General features: G+C 52.7%; 1 protein-coding gene across 3 annotated transcripts in view; it reads right to left on the reverse strand.

The window, feature by feature from the left end:
- OCA2 (OCA2 melanosomal transmembrane protein) overlaps positions 1–24,452 on the reverse strand; it is a 60,849-nt gene that overhangs the window by 33,708 nt on the left and 2,689 nt on the right. For all 3 annotated transcript variants that reach the window (XM_076053413.1, XM_076053414.1, XM_032976916.2), the window contains exons 2-6: positions 13,524–14,218; positions 12,324–12,596; positions 7,020–7,274; positions 6,152–6,209; positions 3,850–3,922 (exon numbers count right to left, since the gene is read on the reverse strand). In XM_076053413.1, coding sequence (XP_075909528.1) covers positions 3,850–3,922; positions 6,152–6,209; positions 7,020–7,274; positions 12,324–12,596; positions 13,524–13,717 — 853 coding nt within the window. In that variant the 5' untranslated portion in view covers positions 13,718–14,218. The remainder of the gene's footprint in view (positions 1–3,849; positions 3,923–6,151; positions 6,210–7,019; positions 7,275–12,323; positions 12,597–13,523; positions 14,219–24,452) is intronic.

The following is a 24,452-nucleotide window of genomic DNA, read 5'->3' on the forward strand; positions in this document are numbered from 1 at the left end:
TCGTCATTATCCAAGTCCTGTGGCGATGGTTGAGCGACGAAGCAGCAGGCACGGATCTGCTGGAAGCCGTAGCCGCAAGCCTGCACGCAGGCGGCTCAGGATACTGGCCGTTCCCTCACTGGACCGAAGCGGCAGTTAAGTCCGGCAGCACCCTGAGTCACTGAGCAGCCCGATTGAGGATCACCACACTGCTCACCTCCATAGTGAGGAAAGGGTTAGAAAAGTTACCCTAAACATTGCCTGCTTCAAAACATCCCGGCCGGCCTACCGCAGCTCGCGGGATCCCATACGTGCGGTCGAAAAACAAATACAATTAAAAAGACCAAGGTGATACCACTCACTGTTGGCGCCTGGAATGTGCGCACTTCAATGGACACACCGCCCTCGTGGGCAGAGAGCTGCCCTTAGTGAGACCCTGACTGGCCAATACTGGACAGGTGACTGAAGTGGGTGCAGGTTACACATTCTTCCGGAGCCGACGAGGCCAGGAGGAGAGACGTGATCCTGGCGTTGGTTTTGCAGTAAGAAAAATACCTGGTCAACCAACTGGCAAGCCAACCCAAAGGTATAAACTAACGTTTAATGACCTTAAAGCCCCACCTATTGGGTAAAAAGGAGGCCACCATCATCAATGCCTATGCCCCTACCATGACCAACTCTGACGAGATTAAAACCAAGTTCTATAATGACCTGGAAGTCGTTATTGCTGCAACAGCCAGCTCTGACAAACTCCTGATACTTGGTGACTTCAATGCCAGAGTTGGAAGTGACCATCAATCATGGAATGGAGTCATAGGTGCACATGGCATTGGAAAATGTAACAGCAACAGCCTTCTGCTGCTGAGAACATGCTCTGAATTTGACCTGCTCATCACCAACACGATATTCCAACTACCAAAGCGCAAGACAACTTCATGGATACCTCCACGTTCACACCACTGGCACTTGATTGGCTACGTCATTGTGAGGAGGAGCGACCGGCACGATGTCAGGGTGACCAAGGCAATGTGTGGTGCTGAATGTTGGACTGACCATCGTCTCATCTCCAAACTTAACATCCGGATTAAGCCTCCCAGACGCCCACAAGGAAAAAGACGTCTCAAGCGTCTTAACATCGCTCGCCTACAACAGGAACACACCAGACCGGCCTTTGTTGAGGCTCTAGCCCATCACCTGGAGTCTCTAAGCATGCAGACGCTGAGGTAGACTGGACTGCCCTCAATACCGTGCTGCATTCTACAGCCCTTGAATCATCACGTGGTGTTCCCATACGTACACATCGAGATTGGTTTGATGAGAACGATGCAGAAATCCGAGCACTCCTTGACGTCAAACATCGCCTACATGAAGCAAACCTGCATGACAGCAGCTCAAGCTTAAAGAAAACTGCCTTCCTCAACATCCGCAGGGTCGTCCAGCGGAGACTCGGAGTCATGCAAGACGCCTGGCTGTGCGCAGAAGCTGCAGAGATTCAGTTCTACGCTGACCGTAACACCACCAAGTGCTTCTATGATACACTCAAGCAGGTCCATGGTCCGCAACACTCAGGAACTTCACCTCTCCTGGATGCGGATGTAAGCAACACTCCTCACGGAGAAGGACAAAATACTTGCAAGGTGGGCTGAACACTTCAGTGCAGTCCTCAACCAGCCATCGTGCATAAATGAGGAGGCAATTGCGAGACTGCCTCAAGTTGAAATAAACCAGTCCCTTGCTGTCCTACCATCCATTGAGGAAACCAGCAAAGCCATAAGCCTCCTCTCATTAGGCGAAGCTCCAGGGTCCGATGCCATTCCAGCGGAAATCTACAAGGCTTAGTCGAGGAACTGACCGACCTCTTCCGGTCTCTGTGGAAATTAGAAGCCGTTCCCCAGGAGTTCAAGGATGCCTCTACAATCCATCTCTATAAGAGGAAAGGCAATCGGCAGGCCTGCGACAACCATAGAGGCATCTCCATAATATCAGTCGCTGGCAAAACCTTGGCAAGAATCCTTCTGAACCGCCGAATTGTCCACCTCGACCAGGGTCTGCTACCTGAGAGTCGGCGTGGTTTCAGCAAAGACCGCGGAACCGCTGACATGGTACTTACTGCCAGGCTGTTACAGGAGGAATAATGGCAAGAACAAAATGCTGATCTATATAATGGCTTTCGTTGATCTAACAAAAGCATTCGACACAGTCAGCCGGGAGGGCCTATGGAAGATCATGGCCAAGCATGCGGTGTCCAGACAAGTTCATTGGCATCGTGCACAAACTCCTTGATGGCAACATGGCCAGTGTCAGAGACCAGCAAGAACTCTCTGATCCGCTCCCAATCACAAACGGGGTGAAGCAAGGCTGCGTTCTAGCACCAACACTCTTCAGCTTGGTGTTTTCTGCCATGCTGCAAGACTCATTCCAGAACCACAACACTGGGATTAGCTTCATCTACCGTTTTGACGGCGGGCTTATTCAATCTGCAGAGGATGCAGGCCAAAACTAGAGTGGAGGAAGTCACCGTTCGAGAACTTTTGTTTGCTGATGACTGTGCTCTGCCTCCTGGCTCAAATAAAGATCTACAGGACAGTATGGACCACTTCTCCTCAGCTTGCAACAACTTCGGCCTAACAATCAGCACAAAGAAGACTGAAGTCCTGTACCAAACTGATCCTGGGAAACCCTACACTGAGCCCCCCACCATCTTTGTGAATGGGCAAAAGCTTTCAGCCGTTGACAAGTTTACTTACCTTGGTAGTACTCTGTCTCGTGCTGTGCACATAGATAATGAAGTTAACATCAGGATTGTCAAGGCCAGTGCAGCATTTGGGCGTCTACGTGACTCGGTATGGGAAAGGACTGGCATCAAGCAGGAGACAAAACTGAAGGTCTACCGGCCTGTTGTCTTACCAACTCTTCTGTATGGGTGCGAAGCCTGGACAGTCTACCAGCGACCATGCCAAGAAATTGAACCATCTCCACGAGCTGTCTGAGGAAACTGCTGAGGACCAATTGGCAAGACAGAATCCCTGACACGGAAGTCCTCAGCAAGGCCAATATCCCCAGCATCCATACCTTGATTGCGAAGGAACAGCTTAGATGGACTGGCCACGTGACCAGAATGCCCTGCATGCGAGACTGCCGAAACAAGTCTTCTTTGGCGAGCTGAAGAATGGCAAGCGAGCCAAGGTGGCCCCAAAAGAACGCTACAACGGCACCCTGAAAGCTTCCTTGAAGAGCTTTGGGTTCGACCTGAAAAGCTGTGAACCCCCTAGCTCAGCACCGACCTGCCTGGAGAAGAGAAGTATGGGATGGTGCAGTCCTCTGTGAGAGCAGGAGAAGCTCCTGTGCTGTCTTGAAGAGGCAGCGGCGCTAATCTACCAAGCAAGGACTTGTGGCTGCACATCAGAGCTCTGCATCCTCCCTGACCTGTCCAGTGTTGCCACAGAGAATCCCGAGCTCAGATTGGCCTGATCAGCCATCTGCGCACTCATCAAAACCCAACAAAATGATAAACGTGCCATGGTCATCATCAACTATGATGGACGAACAAGAAGTGTGTAGTGTATAGTCGTGTGTAGTGTAGTGTATAGTAGTGTAGTGTATAGTGTAGTGTATAGTAGTGTAGTGTTTCCATAGAGCGCAATGTGTTCACTTACCGACCATTCCCCTGTCAACGTCGGGCTGTTATAGCCAAAGTAGATATCGATGCACTGATCAACCGTGTTTACTTTAACACTGTGTGTGTTTATAATGTTAGTATTTCCATGCATTAATATCCATCAGTGGGGGGCCAAGGCGTCCCTTCCCCCCTGCCACGCTGCCCGTGACCACACTTCACCAGGCGAGTCTCGCTATCCGATCAAGGGATACGGTGCTCTTGGTCCGCGGACACGGCAAACATCTCCCACGAGTGCTCTCGATCGGGGTGTAAGCTGAACACCACCTGCACGCTCCGCGTGACACACACAAAGACAAAAGTCACCCACGCCCCCCCCCCCCCCCCGTATAGCCTCAATGGGCTGTTGTGGCAAGTGCTGCTATCGCCCATTCTATATTTTGTATTTATTTGACCAGACAAGGTGCCCACTGAGGTGTGTAGATTGCTTTGAGACGCGACCTGGCCATCACGAACGATGGCTGAACGAAGTGGCCATAGTATCGTCGTGTGGAGCTTTAGAGCGGTCAGATGGCTCTGAACGCGTAGTGACGTCGATTCTAAATGTGGAGGGAAAATCCGAAGGACTCGGGAAAAACTCCACGCGACCACGGGGAGAGAGAGAGATACGCAAACTCCAAATAGACAGCAGGCTTCGTCAGGGTCCCTATCGAACTGATGACCTCCTGCATACCAGGCGAGGTAGTCAACATCTCCTAGCAACCGTGATGACGATGAGAGAGACACGCAAACTCCAAATACACAGCAGGCTTCGTCGGTTCCCTATCGAACCCACGACCTCCTGCACACCGGGCGAGGTAGTCAACATCTCCTAGCCACCGTGACGGGAAGTCGATCCACGTGCCGGGCGACGCGACAACTTGACGCGTCTGTCCCTCCACATTTAACAAATACACATATACTGTACATACAGCAGAACATGTACACATGTATACAGTAGAACAAATACACATATACTGTACATACGTTCGATGCTATCGGAGCGAATGAAGCCTTGAACCATGCATTTCCTCCACTCGCTTCACGACCAAATCACCAAACGACCGGTTTCGTGGAACCAAAGCCCGCCGCCGTCAAGAGGGGTTCTACCGTGAGTCAAGAGGGGTTCTACCGTGAGTCAAGAGGGGTTCTACCGTGAGTCAAGAGAGGTTCTACCGTGAGTCAAGAGGGGTTCTACCGTGAGTCAAGAGGGGTTCTACCGTGAGTCAAGAGGGGTTCTACCGTGAGTCAAGAGAGGTTCTACCGTGAGTCAAGAGGGGTTCTACCGTGAGTCAAGAGGGGTTCTACCGTGCGTCATGAGGGGTTCTACCGTGAGTCAAGAGGGGTTCTACCGTGAGTCAAGAGGGGTTCTACCGTGAGTCAAGAGGGGTTCTACCGTGAGTCAAGAGGGGTTCTACCGTGAGACAAGAGGGGTTCTACCGTGAGTCAAGAGGGGTTCTACCGTGAGTCAAGAGGGGTTCTACCGTGAGACAAGAGGGGTTCTACCGTGCGTCAGTTTTAGATTTTACCTCATCCCATCAGCCACCGCGGCACTTCTAGGAGTGCATCGCTTCAGCAGCGCACCAATTCAACAAATCGGCAAAGCTCCGAGACCGGTTTTGCCACGCAGCGTCTCATCAGCAGCAGTGAGGCTCGCTCGGACCAATGTCGAAGAACCGCCAGATGTTTCAAAGGCAAGGACTCTCCCCATGCTACATGCGGGTCCGAGTTCAATGCAAATCCGCTGCTACATGCAGCTATAGCTGGTGGGACGGGTTTTATGAGTATCGGTGTGGGGAAGTCTCATTATGGGAAATGTATCTGCAATAAAGAAGGGTTGGGAGAAGGAGGCCACCTCCTCTACCTACCACTGTAGAGTGGAGTCACCGCCCAAAGGGGGCCACCTCCTCTACCTACCGCTGTAGAGTGGAGACACCGCCCCAAGAGGGCCACCTCCTCTACCTACCGCTGTAGAGTAGAGACACCGCCCCAAGAGGGCCACCTCCTCTACCTACCGCTGTAGAGTGGAGACACCGCCCCAAGGGGGCCACCTCCTCTACCTACCGCTGTAGAGTGGAGACACCGCCCCAAGGGGACCACCTCCTCTACCTACCACTGTAGAGTGGAGTCACCGCCCCAAGGGGACCACCTCTACCTACCACTGTAGAGTGGAGTCACCGCACTAAAGAAGGCGCTAGAGTTCTGCATATTGCTACAGGCTGATTGTTGAGAACTGGGGGGACACGCAAGATCGTGAGTCCCTCACGATCTTGCGTTCGGTCGCGTTGCGTGTCCAAGCGGGTCCCTGTTACTTAAGTAAGTCACCTACAGATCACACAAGCCAGACAGTACTTGTGGGGTTCTGCCTCTGAGTGTGCATGAAAGTAACATCTTTAAAAGTGTGGCAAAGCGACCGACCCACCCGCTGTGTCACGTCCCTCCCAAACTATTCCGAATCGTCGCACACAGCAAATACACAACGCAGTACAACAATCGTCATCGATAGCGGATACTCACAGAGCAGATGACCACGCACACAAAGAGGCCGTAAATCTTCAGGTTGCAGAGCACGGATCTGAAAAACGACCGTCACCAGCGGGGAAATTTTTAATTTAACAACCCCAAAAATAGAGTTTGGTTGCCCGGAACGCCCACACCAATGTGGTGCCACACACTTACACCACCTTCATTCTTTGGCTAGTTTGTTTGATTAATGGACAATCATGCGACAAATGTATATTATTTGATCAATTGAACGGTGTGTTAACATCAGCACAGGGGAGAGACAAAGGCGGCCGGGCGCGGGTGTTTGGCCACACCGCTTCCTCGTGAAGCTATGCAGGCCTTAATAGGTTGATTACTCGCTCACTGCTCTTGTCCCAACAACCTGTTAAAGGCTATACGGGAGGCCTTTGTCCTTGTACACTCACGGCTAACATCGTTGCGCGAATACGTGAACCAATTTCTGGGCGTCTGCTAGGTTTACTCGGCCTCAAATGTGGTACTTAGTGAAACGTGTAAAACATCAACGCTGGGGAGAGACAAAGGCGGCCGGGCGCGGGTGCTGACTGACCATACCAACCCCCACACGTCTTACCAGCCTTCACAGGCGCCACGGTGGCTAGGAGATGTTAACTACCTCGCCTGGTATACAGGAGGTCGTGGGTTTGATCACAACCCTGACAAGGCCTGTTGTATATTTGGAGTTTGCGTGTCTCTCTCTCTCATCATCATCACGGTGGCTATGAGACGTTAACTACCTCGCCTGGCATACAGGAGGTCGTGGGTTCCATCTGGACCCTGACGACGCCTGCTGCTGCTGTATATTTGGAGTTTGCGTGTCTCTCTCTCCCCCGTGGTCGCGTGGATTTCTCTCCGGGCTCACCGCAGGCGCTGCGAGGACGCGAGTCGGAAGTGCAGCCCCTCGGGTTTGTCGGCTGGGCCCAGCGAGGGTGACGAGGAGGAGCAGGAGGAGAACGAGAGGGGTGACGAGGAGGATGGCGAGAGGGACAGGCCCGCCACCTCGCTGCCCAGTCTGCCCCGACCCTGCACGCCGCTGCCCTCCCGGCTGAGGCTGCCCTCCCAGAAGCCCTGGTCGTCCGATAGCCCCGGCCCCAGCGGCTGGGGCAGGGCCGGCCACCTAGGATAGGGCGCCGTGGTGTTGAGATGTTAACTCCCTCGCCTGGTCTACAGGAGGTCGTGGGTTCAATCCCGACCCTGACGCCTGCTGTATATTTGGAGTTAGCGAGTTTCTCTCCGTGGTGAGATGTTAACTCCCTCGCCTGGTCGACAGGAGGTCGTGGGTTCGATCCCGACCCTGATGCCTGCTGTATATTTGGAGTTTGCGTGTCTCTCTCTCTGTGGTGAGATGTTAACTACCTCGCCTGGTATACAGGAGGTCGTGAGTTCGATCCCGACCCTGACGCCTGCTGCTGTATATTTGGAGTTTGCGTGTCTCTCTCTCTCTGTGGTGAGATGTTAACTACCTCGCCTGGTATACAGGAGGTCTTGAGTTCAATCCCAACCCTGACGCCTGCTGCTGTATATTTGGAGTCTGCGTGTCTCTCTCCCCGTGGTCACGTGGATTTTTCTCCGGGTCCTCCGGTTTTCCCCTTCACATTTACAATGAACGTCGTGCGTTTAGAGAGTTTGGCTGCCAGATATATCCGCGCAATAAGCCACTTCGCTCAGCTATCAGTTGTGGCCAGGTTGCTTCTGAAAATAAAGCGCGGTGGGCCTTAGCTGGTAAATAAAAACAATCGTTGTATAGTTTAGTTTATAGCAGAGGGGTCGGTAACCTTCCAGAGAAGGAGGAGAAGAGCCATGTTTGAGTGTTTGTCTTTGACTGTGTAGCCTCAACAGACTGTTGGGGTAAGTGCCATTAGCGAGGAACACAACAACAACCATCACCACAACAACAACCATCACCACAACAACAACAACAGACACACTGAGTGATGGGACACCACCACCACAATAACAACAGACACACTGAGTGATGGGACAGCACCACCACCACAACAACAACAACAACAGACACACTGAGTGATGGGACAGCACCACCACAATAACAGACACACTGAGTGATGGGACACCACCACCACAACAACAACAACAGATACACTGAGTGATGGGACAGCACCACCACCACAACAACAACAGACACACTGAGTGATGGGACAGCACCACCACCACAACAACAACAGACACACTGAGTGATGGGACAGCACCACCACCACAACAACAACAGACACACTGAGTGACAGGACACCACCACCACCACAACAACAACAGACACACTGAGTGATGGGACAGCACCACCACCACCACAATAACAGACACACTGAGTGACGGGACAGCACCACCACAACAACAACAGACACACTGAGTGATGGGACAGCACCACCACCACAATAACAGACACACTGAGTGATGGGACACCACCACCACAACAACAACAACAACAGACACACTGAGTGATGGGACAGCACCACAACAACAACAACAGACACACTGAGTGATGGGACAGCACCACCACCACAACAACAGACACACTGAGTGATGGGACACCACCACCACCACAACAACAGACACACTGAGTGATGGGACACCACCACCACAACCACCACAACAACAGACACACTGAGTGATGGGACACCACCACCACAACCACAACAACAACAGACACACTGAGTGATGGGACAGCACCACCACCACCACAATAACAGACACACTGAGTGACGGGACAGCACCACCACAACAACAACAGACACACTGAGTGATGGGACAGCACCACCACCACAATAACAGACACACTGAGTGACGGGACAGCACCACCACAACAACAACAGACACACTGAGTGATGGGACAGCACCACAACAACAACAACAGACACACTGAGTGATGGGACAGCACCACCACCACAACAACAGACACACTGAGTGATGGGACACCACCACCACCACAACAACAGACACACTGAGTGATGGGACACCACCACCACAACAACAACAGACACACTGAGTGATGGGACCACACCACCACCACCACAACAACAGACACACTGAGTGATGGGACACCACCACCACCACCACAACAACAACAGACACACTGAGTGATGGGACACCACCACCACAACAACAGACACACTGAGTGACGGGACAGCACCACCACAATAACAGACACACTGAGTGATGGGACACCACCACCACCACAACAACAACAGACACACTGAGTGATGGGACAGCACCACCACCACAACAACAGACACACTGAGTGACGGGACAGCACCACCACCACAATAACAGACACACTGAGTGACGGGACAGCACCACCACCACAATAACAGACACACTGAGTGATGGGACAGCACCACCACCACAACAACAGACACACTGAGTGATGGGACAGCACCACCACCACAATAACAGACACACTGAGTGATGGGACACCACCACCACAACAACAACAACAACAGACACACTGAGTGATGGGACAGCACCACAACAACAACAACAGACACACTGAGTGATGGGACAGCACCACCACCACCACCACAACAACAACAGACACACTGAGTGATGGGACACCACCACCACAACAACAGACACACTGAGTGATGGGACACCACAACAACAACAACAGACACACTGAGTGACGGGACACCACCACCACCACAACAACAGACACACTGAGTGATGGGACACCACCACCACCACAACAACAGACACACTGAGTGATGGGACACCACCACCACAACCACCACAACAACAGACACACTGAGTGATGGGACACCACCACCACAACCACAACAACAACAGACACACTGAGTGATGGGACAGCACCACCACCACCACAATAACAGACACACTGAGTGACGGGACAGCACCACCACAACAACAACAGACACACTGAGTGATGGGACAGCACCACCACCACAATAACAGACACACTGAGTGACGGGACAGCACCACCACAACAACAACAGACACACTGAGTGATGGGACAGCACCACAACAACAACAACAGACACACTGAGTGATGGGACAGCACCACCACCACAACAACAGACACACTGAGTGATGGGACACCACCACCACCACAACAACAGACACACTGAGTGATGGGACACCACCACCACAACAACAACAGACACACTGAGTGATGGGACCACACCACCACCACCACAACAACAGACACACTGAGTGATGGGACACCACCACCACCACCACAACAACAACAGACACACTGAGTGATGGGACACCACCACCACAACAACAGACACACTGAGTGACGGGACAGCACCACCACAATAACAGACACACTGAGTGATGGGACACCACCACCACCACAACAACAACAGACACACTGAGTGATGGGACAGCACCACCACCACAACAACAGACACACTGAGTGACGGGACAGCACCACCACCACAATAACAGACACACTGAGTGACGGGACAGCACCACCACCACCACAATAACAGACACACTGAGTGATGGGACAGCACCACCACCACAACAACAGACACACTGAGTGATGGGACAGCACCACCACCACAATAACAGACACACTGAGTGATGGGACACCACCACCACCACAACAACAGACACACTGAGTGACGGGACAGCACCACCACCACCACAACAACAACAGACACACTGAGTGATGGGACAGCACCACCACCACAACAACAGACACACTGAGTGATGGGACCACACCACCACCACAACAACAACAGACACACTGAGTGATGGGACACCACCACCACAACAACAACAGACACACTGAGTGATGGGACAGCACCACCACCACAACAACAACAACAGACACACTGAGTGATGGGACAGCACCACCACCACCACAACAACAACAGACACACTGAGTGATGGGACCACACCACCACAACAACAACAACAGACACACTGAGTGATGGGACAGCACCACCACCACAACAACAGACACACTGAGTGACGGGACACCACCACCACCACCACCACAATAACAGACACACTGAGTGATGGGACACCACCACCACAACAACAACAACAACAGACACACTGAATGATGGGACAGCACCACCACCACCACAACAACAACAACAGACACACTGAGTGATGGGACAGCACCACCACCACCACAACAACAACAGACACACTGAGTGACGGGACAGCACCACCACCACAACAACAGACACACTGAGTGATGGGACACCACCACCACCACAACAACAGACACACTGAGTGACGGGACAGCACCACCACCACCACAATAACAGACACACTGAGTGATGGGACAGCACCACCACCACAACAACAGACACACTGAGTGACGGGACAGCACCACCACCACAATAACAGACACACTGAGTGATGGGACCACACCACCACCACCACAATAACAGACACACTGAGTGATGGGACCACACCACCACCACCACAACAACAGACACACTGAGTGATGGGACAGCACCACAACAACAACAACAGACACACTGAGTGACGGGACAGCACCACCACCACAATAACAGACACACTGAGTGATGGGACCACACCACCACCACCACAATAACAGACACACTGAGTGATGGGACAGCACCACCACCACAACAACAGACACACTGAGTGACGGGACAGCACCACCACCACAATAACAGACACACTGAGTGATGGGACCACACCACCACCACCACAACAACAGACACACTGAGTGATGGGACAGCACCACAACAACAACAACAGACACACTGAGTGATGGGACACCACCACCACCACAACAACAGACACACTGAGTGACGGGACAGCACCACCACCACCACAACAACAGACACACTGAGTGATGGGACCACACCACCACAACAACAACAGACACACTGAGTGACGGGACACCACCACCACCACAACAACAGACACACTGAGTGACGGGACAGCACCACCACCGCCACAACAACAACAGACACACTGAGTGACGGGACACCACCACCACCACAACAACAACAGACACACTGAGTGACGGGACACCACCACCACCACAACAACAACAGACACACTGAGTGATGGGACACCACCACCACCACAACAACAACAGACACACTGAGTGATGGGACACCACCACAACAACAGACACACTGAGTGATGGGACACCACCACCACCACACCCAACGTTGCGAGCGAGGCTGCGTGTCACCTGGCCGCTGCAAGCAGCGGCGTGTTCTCCGTCACGTCTCCCATCGCCACATCTCCCATCGCCACATCTCCCACCGCAACCTCTCCCACCGCCACGTCTCCCATCGCCACGTCTCCCATCGCCACGTCTCCCATCGCCACATCTCCCACCGCAACCTCTCCCATCGCCACGTCTCCCATCGCCACGTCTCCCATCGCCACGTCTCCCATCGCCACATCTCCCACCGCAACCTCTCCCACCGCCACGTCGCCAAATCGCCCGCCCTGCTCACACCTGACGGGGCGAGGAGAAGGGGCTGAGATGGCCGCGCTGTTTGCAGCGCTGCGACTCTTCACGGACGCCGACCGAGGCGCACTCTGTGGGGGTAGCGGTGAATCGGGGTGGCCGGGGGGAGGTTGCGGTGGTGGTGACCGCCCCGGGCCCCGCGCTTTGGGGGGTCCCCGACCCGTCCCCCGCTCTCCTCCGTGTAACCCTTCCGTAAACATGTTTTTGTTGGGTTAGATCGCGCAAACACACTGAGTGAGTGAGTCTCTGAGTGAGTGAGTCTCTGAGTCTCTGAGTGAGTGAGTCTCTGAGTGAGTCTCTGAGTGAGTCTCTGAGTCTCTGAGTGAGTCTCTGAGTGAGTCTCTGAGTAAGTGAGTCTTTGAGTGAGTCTCTGAGTCTCTGAGTGAGTGAGTCTCTGAGTGAGTCTCTGAGTGAGTGAGTCTCTGAGTGAGTCTCTGATTCTCTGAGTGAGTGAGTCTCTGAGTGAGTCTCTGAGTCTCTGAGTGAGTCTCTGAGTGAGTGAGTTTCTGAGTGAGTCTCTGAGTGAGTGAGTCTCTGAGTGAGTCTCTGAGTGAGTGAGTCTCTGAGTGAGTCTCTGAGTGAGTCTCTGAGTGAGTGAGTCTCTGAGTGAGTGAGTCTTTGAGTGAGTGAGTCTCTGAGTGAGTGAGTCTCTGAGTGAGCCTCTGAGTCTCTGAGTGAGTGAGTCTCTGAGTGAGTCTCTGAGTGAGTGAGTCTCTGAGTGAGTCTCTGAGTCTCTGAGTAAGTGATTCTCTGAGTGAGTGAGTCTCTGAGTGAGTTTCTGGGTCTCTGAGTGAGTCTCTGAGTAAGTGAGTCTCTGAGTGAGTGAGTCTCTGAGTGAGTCTCTGAGTGAGTCTCTGAGTGAGTCTGCGTGTCTCCGAGTGAGGACAGTCAACGTGGCCACCGCCTCCGCCTCACCTGGCGTTCATCAGGAGGGGCCCTGCGGTGGTGGCGAGGCACGAGGCCCTCTCGGGGCTCCTGGCCCAGCGCCTCTCCCTACGCTTGGGACTCGTGCGGCCCATCGCCACCGCCACTGCCCGGTGTCCAACCGGGCCCTCGCCCGCGTTGTTACGGCCGTCCACCTCGCACTGCGACTCCGGGTCCAAGAACATTTTGTCCAGGGCGGCTGTCCTCGTCCGACGCTCTTCTTGCGGGACACCGCCTCTTGGGATCTGTCCGACTGCCTTTGTCGCGTTCCCGTGGGGCTCGACTCCTTACCAAGCCCGGGGTTGGTCAAATAGTCTCTCGTTTGAAATCGAAATTTAGTCTCTCTCTATTTGTTTGTCGGGGGGGGGGGGGGAGAAGTTGTAATTTGACCGAGGTAATTGATGACAATTTTGTTGAGTTTATTTAAATTAACAAAAAAATGTGGTTTTGTTTTTAGCTTAAGTGGGCGCAGTCGAATGTCTTGGATGTGTGGAGCGCTTTGGAAGGAAGAAAATAAAAATAATAAAAAGTTTGGTTGTTTCTTTTGAGATGCCCAAGTTTGTGTCTTTCACAAGGGGCCTCTCACTATCTTAACGTCCAAGCCCTGCGCGAGTGACACGTTGCTTGGAACGTGGCAATTTCTTTTGGGATGAATTTTTTTTAATTTTGGGTTCAGGGCCAATTACCTGCAAAAACAACGGGGCAAAGAGAGCACACACGGAGGGCGCTTAGCAAGAGGCAGGGACAAGGATCGATCCCCTGGCAGCGATCCGGCACGCGTGCAAGGCGCTTCAAAAACATGTTCACACCGCGGAGAATCTGCAACCACGCCACGAGGAATGTGCCGGCTCCTCCTCCGAGCTCTGGAGACCACTTTGAGGAGATCCCAGGCCACGCGTTGACTACGATGGCGGACACGTGGGGGAGACTCTTTGACTCTTTGAAGCTATTAACATCACATTTGTTATCACGTCACAGTGTAGTAGTAGTATTATTATCCGGTCTTTTTCCATTCAAAACGAGAGTCCCATGTAAGTGTTGACATTGTGTTTTTGAAGCGCCCTGGACTTTGCGTGTCGACGTGTAATGAAGATCAACTTGCAGCTACGGCCGCCGCTCACGACGTTTCGCGGTGTGGGTCCTCGCTCCATGTGTGGCGGTGTTAACCCTTGATGTGTGGCGGTGTTCACTCTCCATGTGTGGCGGTGTTCACTCTCCATGTGTGGCGGTGTTCACGCTTGATGTGTGGCGGTGTTCACTCTCCATGTGTGGCGGTGTTCACGCTCCATGTGTGGCGGTGTTCACTCTCCATGTGTGGCGGTGTTCACTCTCCATGTGTGGAGGTGTTCACTCTTGATGTGTGGAGGTGTTCACTCTCCATGTGTGGAGGTGTTCACTCTCCATGTGTGGCGGTGTTCACTCTCCATGTGTGGCGGTGTTCACTCTCGATGCGTGGCGGTGTTCACTCTCCATGTGTGGCGGTGTTCACTCTCCATGTGTGGCGGTGTTCACTCTCCATGTGTGGCGGTGTTCACTCTCCATGTGTGGCGGTGTTCACTCTCGATGTGTGGCGGTGTTCACTCTCCATGTGTGGAGGTGTTCACTCTTGATGTGTGGAGGTGTTCACTCTTCATGTGTGGCGGTGTTCACTCTCCATGTGTGGCGGTGTTCACTCTCCATGTGTGGCGGTGTTCACTCTTCATGTGTGGCGGTGTTCACTCTCCATGTGTGGCGGTGTTCACTCTCCATGTGTGGCGGTGTTCACTCTCCATGTGTGGCGGTGTTCACGCTCCATGTGTGGCGGTGTTCACTCTCCATGTGTGGAGGTGTTCACTCTCCATGTGTGGCGGTGTTCACTCTCCATGTGTGGCGGTGTTCACTCTCCATGTGTGGCGGTGTTCACGCTCCATGTGTGGCGGTGTTCACTCTCCATGTGTGGCGGTGTTCACTCTCCATGTGTGGCGGTGTTCACACTCCATGTGTGGCGGTGTTCACTCTCCATGTGTGGCGGTGTTCACTCTCCATGTGTGGCGGTGTTCACGCTCCATGTGTGGCGGTGTTCACTCTCCATGTGTGGCGGTGTTCACGCTTGATGTGTGGCGGTGTTCACTCTCCATGTGTGGCGGTGTTCACTCTCCATGTGTGGCGGTGTTCACGCTCCATGTGTGGCGGTGTTCACTCTCCATGTGTGGCGGTGTTCACGCTTGATGTGTGGCGGTGTTCACTCTCCATGTGTGGCGGTGTTCACTCTCCATGTGTGGCGGTGTTCACTCTCCATGTGTGGCGGTGTTCACTCTCCATGTGTGGCGGTGTTCACTCTTGATGCGTGGAGGTGTTCACTCGATGCGTGGCGGTGTTCACGCTCCATGCGTGGAGGTGTTCACGGTTGATGCGTGGTGGTGTTCACTCTCCATGTGTGGAGGTGTTCACTCTCCATGTGTGGAGGTGTTCACTCTTGATGCGTGGTGGTGTTTACTCTCCATGTGTGGCGGTGTTCACTCTCTATGTGTGGCGGTGTTCACTCTCCATGTGTGGCGGTGTTCACTCTTGATGCGTGGTGGTGTTCACTCTCCATGTGTGGAGGTGTTCACTCTCCATGTGTGGAGGTGTTCACTCTCCATGTGTGGAGGTGTTCACGCTTGATGCGTGGCGGTGTTCACTCTCCATGTGTGGCGGTGTTCACTCTCCATGTGTGGAGGTGTTCACTCTCCATGTGTGGAGGTGTTCACTCTCCATGTGTGGAGGTGTTCACTCTCCATGTGTGGAGGTGTTCACGCTCCATGTGTGGCGGTGTTCACGCTCCATGTGTGGCGGTGTTCACGCTCCATGTGTGGCGGTGTTCACTCTCCATGTGTGGTGGTGTTCACGTGACGACGCGCCGCTTCCACGACGGCAACGCGTGGGGGGCGAGGGGAAAGCCAGCCCCCCCCCCCCACCCCGAAGTGCGGGGCCCGGGTCGGCCGCCCAGATTCGCCCCTTAGCCTGGGGGGCTCTGGGAGCAGTCGGTGGAGCCGTCGGATTTGCAAACAAATCTGCGGGCACTTCGACAGAATGACGGCCGCCTTTGCCTCCCCGGCGGCGACGTTTACTGCGCACCGCACCAGGTACTCATTTGAGGCCGAGTCGACCTAGGGAAGAACCAGGGCCGATTCAGATAATCGTCGCCGGTGTCAGCGGTGGCTATGAATGGGAATTGAACCTCCCCCACCCCATGCCCCTCCCCCATGCCCCCCATGCCCCCCACCCCATGCCCCCTTCGCCTCCCCCATGAGCCTCCACCCCCATGCCCCTCCCATGCCCCTCCCATGGCCCCTCCCCCGTGCCCCCCCCACCCCATGCCCCTCCCATGGCCCCTCCCCCGTGTCCCTCCACCCCATGCCCCCCCACCCCATGCCCCACCCATGGCCCCCCCGTGCCCCCCCACCCCATGCCCCTCCCATGACCCCCCTCCCATGGCCCCTCCCCCGTGCCCCCCCCCACCCCATGCCCCTCCCATGGCCCCTCCCCCGTGTCCCTCCACCCCATGCCCCCCCACCCCATGCCCCACCCATGGCCCCCCCGTGCCCCCCCCACCCCATGCCCCTCCCATGACCCCCCTCCCATGGCCCCTCCCCCGTGCCCCCCCCACCCCATGCCCCACCCATGGCCCCTCCCCCGTGTCCCTCCACCCCATGCCCCCCCACCCCATGCCCCACCCATGGCCCCTCCCCCGTGCCCCCCCACCCCATGCCCCTCCCATGGCCCCTCCCCCGTGCCCCCCCCACCCCATGCCCCTCCCATGGCCCCTCCCCCGTGCCCCCCCCCACCCCATGCCCCTCCCATGGCCCCTCCCCCGTGCCCCCCACCCCATGCCCCTCCCATGGCCCCTCCCCCGTGCCCCCCCCACCCCATGCCCCTCCCATGGCCCCTCCCCCGTGCCCCCCACCCCATGCCCCTCCCATGGCCCCTCCCCCGTGCCCCCCCCCCACCCCATGCCCCTCCCATGGCCCCTCCCCCGTGCCCCCCCCCCCCACTTGGCGTCTTCTCCATCCCGTGACCGTTGTGGAGTAAAGCAGCGAATTTCAGACAAATCTCCACTTAGTAAAAACATTTAAACTCTCCAGGTATTTATAAAATATACATATACAGTGAGGGGAAAACGTTTTTGATCCCCTGCTCACCAAGCTGCTTGGCAATGGTCTTGTAGCCCACTCCAGCCTTGTGTAGGGCTACAATCTTGTCCCTGACATCCTTGGAGAGCTCTTTGGTCTTGGCCATGGTGGAGAGTTTTGAATCTGATTGATTGATTGCTTCTGTGGACAGGTGTCTTTTATACAGGTAACAAGCTGAGATTAGGAGCACTCCCTTTAAGAGTGTGCTCCTAATCTCAGCGCGTTACCTGTATAAAAGACACCTGGGAGCCAGAAATCTTTCTGATTGAGAGGGGGTCAAATACTTATTTCCCTCATTAAAATGCAAATCAATTTATAACATTTTCGACATGCGTTTTTCCGGATTTTTTGTTGTTATTCTGTCTCTCACTGTTCAAATAAACCTACCATTAAAATTATAGACTGATCATTTCTTTGTCAGTGGACAAACGTACAAAATCAGCAGGGGATCAAATACTTTTTTCCCTCACTGTATCAAGAATATATATTCTGTATAGATATAGAAACAAATATATAGCTAAAAGATAAATACAAAATATGTATACTGTATAGATATACAGAATATTAAATATATACATACATTTTAATATATAAAATACACAAAATGTATAAAAATAAGTAAATTTAACTACGGATGAATTAAAATATACACACACATATATAAGTATAAAGATTTAGACAAATCCATCCGTACTACGAATTGTCACCTTCAATATCGTGACAGTGGAGAGACGTGAGAGAGAGACACGGGGAGATAGACAGTGGAGAGACGTGAGAGAGAGACACGTGGAGATAGACAGTGGAGAGACGTGAGAGAGAGACACGAGGAGATAGACAGTGGAGAGACGTGAGAGAGAGACACGGGGAGATAGACAGTGGAGAGACGTGAGAGAGAGACACGGGGAGATAGACAGTGGAGAGACGTGAGAGAGAGACACGTGGAGATAGACAGTGGAGAGACGTGAGAGAGAGACACGAGGAGATAGACAGTGGAGAGACGTGAGAGAGAGACACGGGGAGATAGACAGTGGAGAGACGTGAGAGAGAGAGACACGGGGAGATAGACAGTGGAGAGACGTGAGAGAGAGACACGGGGAGATAGACAGTGGAGAGACGTGAGAGACACGAGGAGATAGACAGTTGAGAGTGGTGAGACAGAGACACGGGGAGATAGACAGTGGAGAGACGTTAGAGACACGGGGAGATAGACAGTGGAGAGACGTGAGAGAGAGACACGGAAAGACAGACAGTGGAGAGACGTGAGAGAGAGACACGGTAAGATAGACAGTGGAGAGACGTGAGAGAGAGAGACACGGGGAGATAGACAGTGGAGAGACGTGAAAGAGAGACACGGGGAGATAGACAGTGGAGAGACGTGAGAGAGAGACACGGGGAGATAGACAGTGGAGAGACGTGAGAGAGAGACACGGGGAGATAGACAGTGGATAGACGTGAGAGAGAGACACGGGGAGATAGACAGTAGAGAGACGTGAGAGAGAGACACACGTGGAGATAGACAGTGGAGAGACGTGAGAGAGAGACACGAGGAGATAGACAGTGGAGAGACGTGAGAGAGAGACACGAGGAGATAGACAGTGGAGAGACGTGAGAGAGAGACACGGGGAGATAGACAGTGGAGAGACGTGAGAGAGAGACACGGGGAGATAGACAGTGGAGAGACGTGAGAGAGAGACACGGGGAGATAGACAGTGGAGAGACGTGAGAGAGAGACACGGGGAGATAAACAGTGGAGAGACGTGAGAGAGAGACACGGGGAGATAGACAGTGGAGAGACGTGAGAGAGAGACACGGGGAGATAGACAGTGGAGAGACGTGAGAGAGAGACACGGGGAGATAGACAGTGGAGAGACGTGAGAGAGAGACACGGGGAGATAGACAGTGGAGAGACGTGAGAGAGAGACACGGGGAGATAGACAGTGGAGAGACGTGAGAGAGACACGGGGAGATAGACAGTGGAGAGACGTGAGAGAGAGACACGAGGAGATAGACAGTGGAGAGACGTGAGAGAGACACGAGGAGATAGACAGTGGAGAGACGTGAGAGAGAGACACGGGGAGATAGACAGTGGAGAGACGTGAGAGAGAGACACGGGGAGATAGACAGTGGAGAGACGTGAGAGAGAGACACGGGGAGATAGACAGTGGAGGGACGTGAGAGACACGAGGAGATAGACAGTGGAGAGACGTGAGAGACACGAGGAGATAGACAGTGGAGAGACGTGAGAGACACGGAGAGATAGACAGTGGAGAGACGTGAGAGAGACACGTGGAGATAGACAGTGGAGAGACGTGAGAGAGAGACACGGGGAGATAGACAGTGGAGAGTCGTGAGAGAGACACGGGGAGATAGACAGTGGAGAGACGTGAGAGACACGGAGAGATAGACAGTGGAGAGACGTGAGAGAGAGACACGGGGAGATAGACAGTGGAGAGACGTGAGAGAGAGACACGGGGAGATAGACAGTGGAGAGACGTGAGAGAGACACGAGGAGATCGACAGTGGAGAGACGAGAGAGAGACACGAGGAGATAGACAGTGGAGAGACGTGAGAGAGAGACACGAGGAGATAGACAGTGGAGAGACGTGAGAGAGACACGAGCAGATCGACAGTGGAGAGACGTGAGAGAGAGACACGTGGAGATAGACAGTGAAGAGACGTGAGAGACACGGGGAGATAGACAGTGGAGAGACGTGAGAGAGAGACACGGGGAGATAGACAGTGGAGAGACGTGAGAGAGACACGAGGAGATCGACAGTGGAGAGACGAGAGAGAGAGAGACACGTGGAGACTGTGCGACCTGAAGCAGACATGCGAGTGTAGTAATTGCTGATTCATCATCATGATGAATTAAGAGGCGTTAGACTAAATCCTGAATTTCGAAGGAAGCCATTTGCCCCTCCAACCATCACAACGAACACAAATGCGGAGATGCCTTTGAGTGCCTCGATTATGTAACAAAAAACAGCAGAGGCCTGAAGGAAATAATGAGGCTCGCATATTTGGGTCAAGGCGTTTACTAAATAAACGACAGAGAGGCGGGGGGCATGACTTTGGCCGATGTAATCGCATCATGTGGGAGGGTGGTACAGCGAGGAGACGGAATTTTCGCTCGCTCTCTCTCGCTTGCCACGTGGCACCCAATAAGGCCAAACTGCTGCGGGGAAGCACTCGGCGCAGGATTTACGAACGCGGTGGTGACAGTGATGTCAATGGTGTGACGATGACGGCGTTTGTGGCAGCGGTAAATGTAATGTTGTCATAGCCGGCGTGCATCTGCCAGTCAGCCCATGGCACCTGCTGGGTCTGTCCCGTGACCTCCTGCACCTAGCCTGGCACAGCTGGTGGTGCATCGGGCAGTCATCTCAGTCAGCCAACCCATGGCACCTGCCGAGTCTGTCCTGTGACCTCCTCCTGCCAGCGAGGATTCGACACTTCACGTGGTCTCAAAGTGCACCTAGCCTGGCACGGGCTCCGTGGTGACGTCGCCGTCACTTGGTGGCGAACTGCGCCTGTTGGTGTTGTGACTGGCGTGGATAATGAGTCTGTGAAAGAAAGTGCTTTAAAGACTTTTGACTTTTAAACAACTTTTATTGCCGCTAGCAGCAGCAGCAGCACTGAAGGCGATTCCGATATGAAACACACAAAGCCACCAGCAACACAAACAACACACAAAGCCACCAGCAACACAAACACACAAAGTCACCAGCGACACAAACACACAAAGTCACCAGCAACACAACAACACACAAAGCCACCAGCAACACAACACACAAAGCCACCAGCAACACAAACACACAAAGTCACCAGGAAACACAAACACACAAAGTCACCAGCAACACAACAACACACAAAGTCACCAGCAACACAAACACACAAAGTCACCAGCAACACAACAACACACAAAGTCACCAGCAACACAAACACACAAAGCCACCAGCAACACAAACACACAAAGTCACCAGCGACACAAACACACAAAGTCACCAGCAACACAACAACACACAAAGTCACCAGCAACACAAACACACAAAGTCACCAGCAACACAAACACACCAAGTCACCAGCAACACAAACACACAAAGTCACCAGCAACACAAACACACAAAGTCACCAGCAACACAAACACACAAAGTCACCAGCAACACAACAACACACAAAGTCACCAGCAACACAAACACACAAAGCCACCAGCAACACAAACACACAAAGTCACCAGCGACACAAACACACAAAGTCACCAGCAACACAAACACACAAAGTCACCAGCAACACAACAACACACAAAGTCACCAGCAACACAACAACACACAAAGTCACCAGCAACACAAACACACAAAGTCACCAGCAACACAAACACACAAAGTCACCAGCAACACAACAACACACAAAGCCACCAGCAACACAAACACACAAAGCCACCAGCAACACAAACACACAAAGTCACCAGCAACACAAACACACAAAGTCACCAGCGACACAAACACACAAAGTCACCAGCAACACAAACACACAAAGTCACCAGCAACACAAACACACAAAGTCACCAGCAATACAAACACACAAAGTCACCAGCAACACAAACACACAAAGTCACCAGCAACACAACACACAAAGCCACCAGCAACACAAACACACAAAGCCACCAGCAACACAAACACACAAAGTCACCAGCAACACAAACGCACAAAGTCACCGGCAACACAAACACACAAAGCCACCAGCAACACAAACACACAAAGTCACCAGCAACACGAACACACAAAGTCACCAGCAACACAAACACACAAAGTCACCAGCAACACAAACGCACAAAGTCACCAGCAACACAAACACACAAAGTCACCAGCAACACAAACACACAAAGTCACCAGCGACACAAACAAAGTCACCAGCAACACAAACGCACAAAGTCACCAGCAACACGAACACACAAAGTCACCAGCAACACAAACACACAAAGTCACCAGCAACACAAACACACAAAGTCACCAGCGACACAAACACACAAAGTCACCAGCAATACAAACACACAAAGTCACCAGCAACACAAACACACAAAGTCACCAGCAACACAAACACACAAAGTCACCAGCAACACAACACACAAAGTCACCAGCAACACAAACACACAAAGTCACCAGCAACACAAACACGCAAAGTCACCAGCAACACGAACACACAAAGTCACCGGCAACACAAACGCACAAAGTCACCGGCAACACAAACACACAAAGTCACCAGCAACACAAACGCACAAAGTCACCAGCAACACAAACACACAATGTCACCAGCAACACAAACACACAAAGTCACCGGCAACACAAACACACAAAGTCACTGGCAACACAAACACACAATGTCACCAGCAACACAAACACACAAAGTCACCAGCAACACAAAGTCACCGGCAACACAAACACACAAAGTCACCGGCAACATAAACACACAAAGTCACCAGCAACACAAACACACAAAGTCACCAGCAACACAAACACACAAAATCACCAGCAACACGAACACACAAAGTCACCGGTAACACAAACGCACGAAGTCACCAGCAACACAAACACACAAAGTCACCGGCAACACAAACACACAAAGTCACCAGCAACACAAACACACAATGTCACCAGCAACACAAACACACAAAGTCACCAGCAACACAAACACACAAAGTCACCGGCAACACAAACACACAAAGTCACCGGCAACACAAACGCACAAAGTCACCGGCAACACAAACGCACAAAGTTACCAGCAACACGAACACACAAAGTCACCAGCAACACAAACACACAAAGTCACCAGCAACACAAACACACAATGTCACCAGCAACACAAACACACAAAGTCACCAGCAACACAAACACACAAAATCACCAGCAACACGAACACACAAAGTCACCGGTAACACAAACGCACAAAGTTACCAGCAACACGAACACACAAAGTCACCAGCAACACAAACACATAAAGTCACCAGCAACACAAACACACAATGTCACCAGCAACACAAACACACAAAGTCACCAGCAACACAAACACACAAAGTCACCGGCAACACAAACACACAAAGTCACCGGCAACACAAACGCACAAAGTCACCGGCAACACAAACGCACAAAGTTACCAGCAACACGAACACACAAAGTCACCAGCAACACAAACACACAAAGTCACCAGCAACACAAACACACAATGTCACCAGCAACACAAACACACAAAGTCACCAGCAACACAAACACACAAAGTCACCGGCAACACAAACACACAAAGTCACCGGCAACACAAACGCACAAAGTCACCAGCAACACAAACACACAAAGTCACCGGCAACACAAACACACAAAGTCACCGGCAACACAAACACACAAAGTCACCAGCAACACGAATAATCGCTATAAATCCACGCGTTGTGGCGCTAAATGCAGCGCGCACAACACGAAAGAAAAGTCACGTGGTGCTGGTGCACGCCAAAGTGATCTCTCTGGTGTGGACCAATCAGGGTCAAAGACAATGCATTGACTATTTGAGCATAGGTTTTGTGGGTTCGCGTGTTCACCACAAGTACATGTGGCTAATGCGAAAGGTTTCAGTTTGGTGTTTCAACATCTTAACACAACTGTGTCATTGCCAGAAAGGGTTAAACCTATTCTCACAAGAGCTTTATAGCTCATCGGATTCCTCCAGTATAAATATTCTGCTTGTGGTGTTGGCCGAGAGCTCGCTTGCCCCTAACAGTTTGTCA

Source organism: Petromyzon marinus, chromosome 61 (genome assembly GCF_048934315.1).
Source record: "Petromyzon marinus isolate PM22_M1 ecotype Great Lakes invasive population chromosome 61, UKy_Petmar_22M1.pri1.0, whole genome shotgun sequence".
Classification (NCBI taxonomy): domain Eukaryota; kingdom Metazoa; phylum Chordata; class Hyperoartia; order Petromyzontiformes; family Petromyzontidae; genus Petromyzon; species Petromyzon marinus.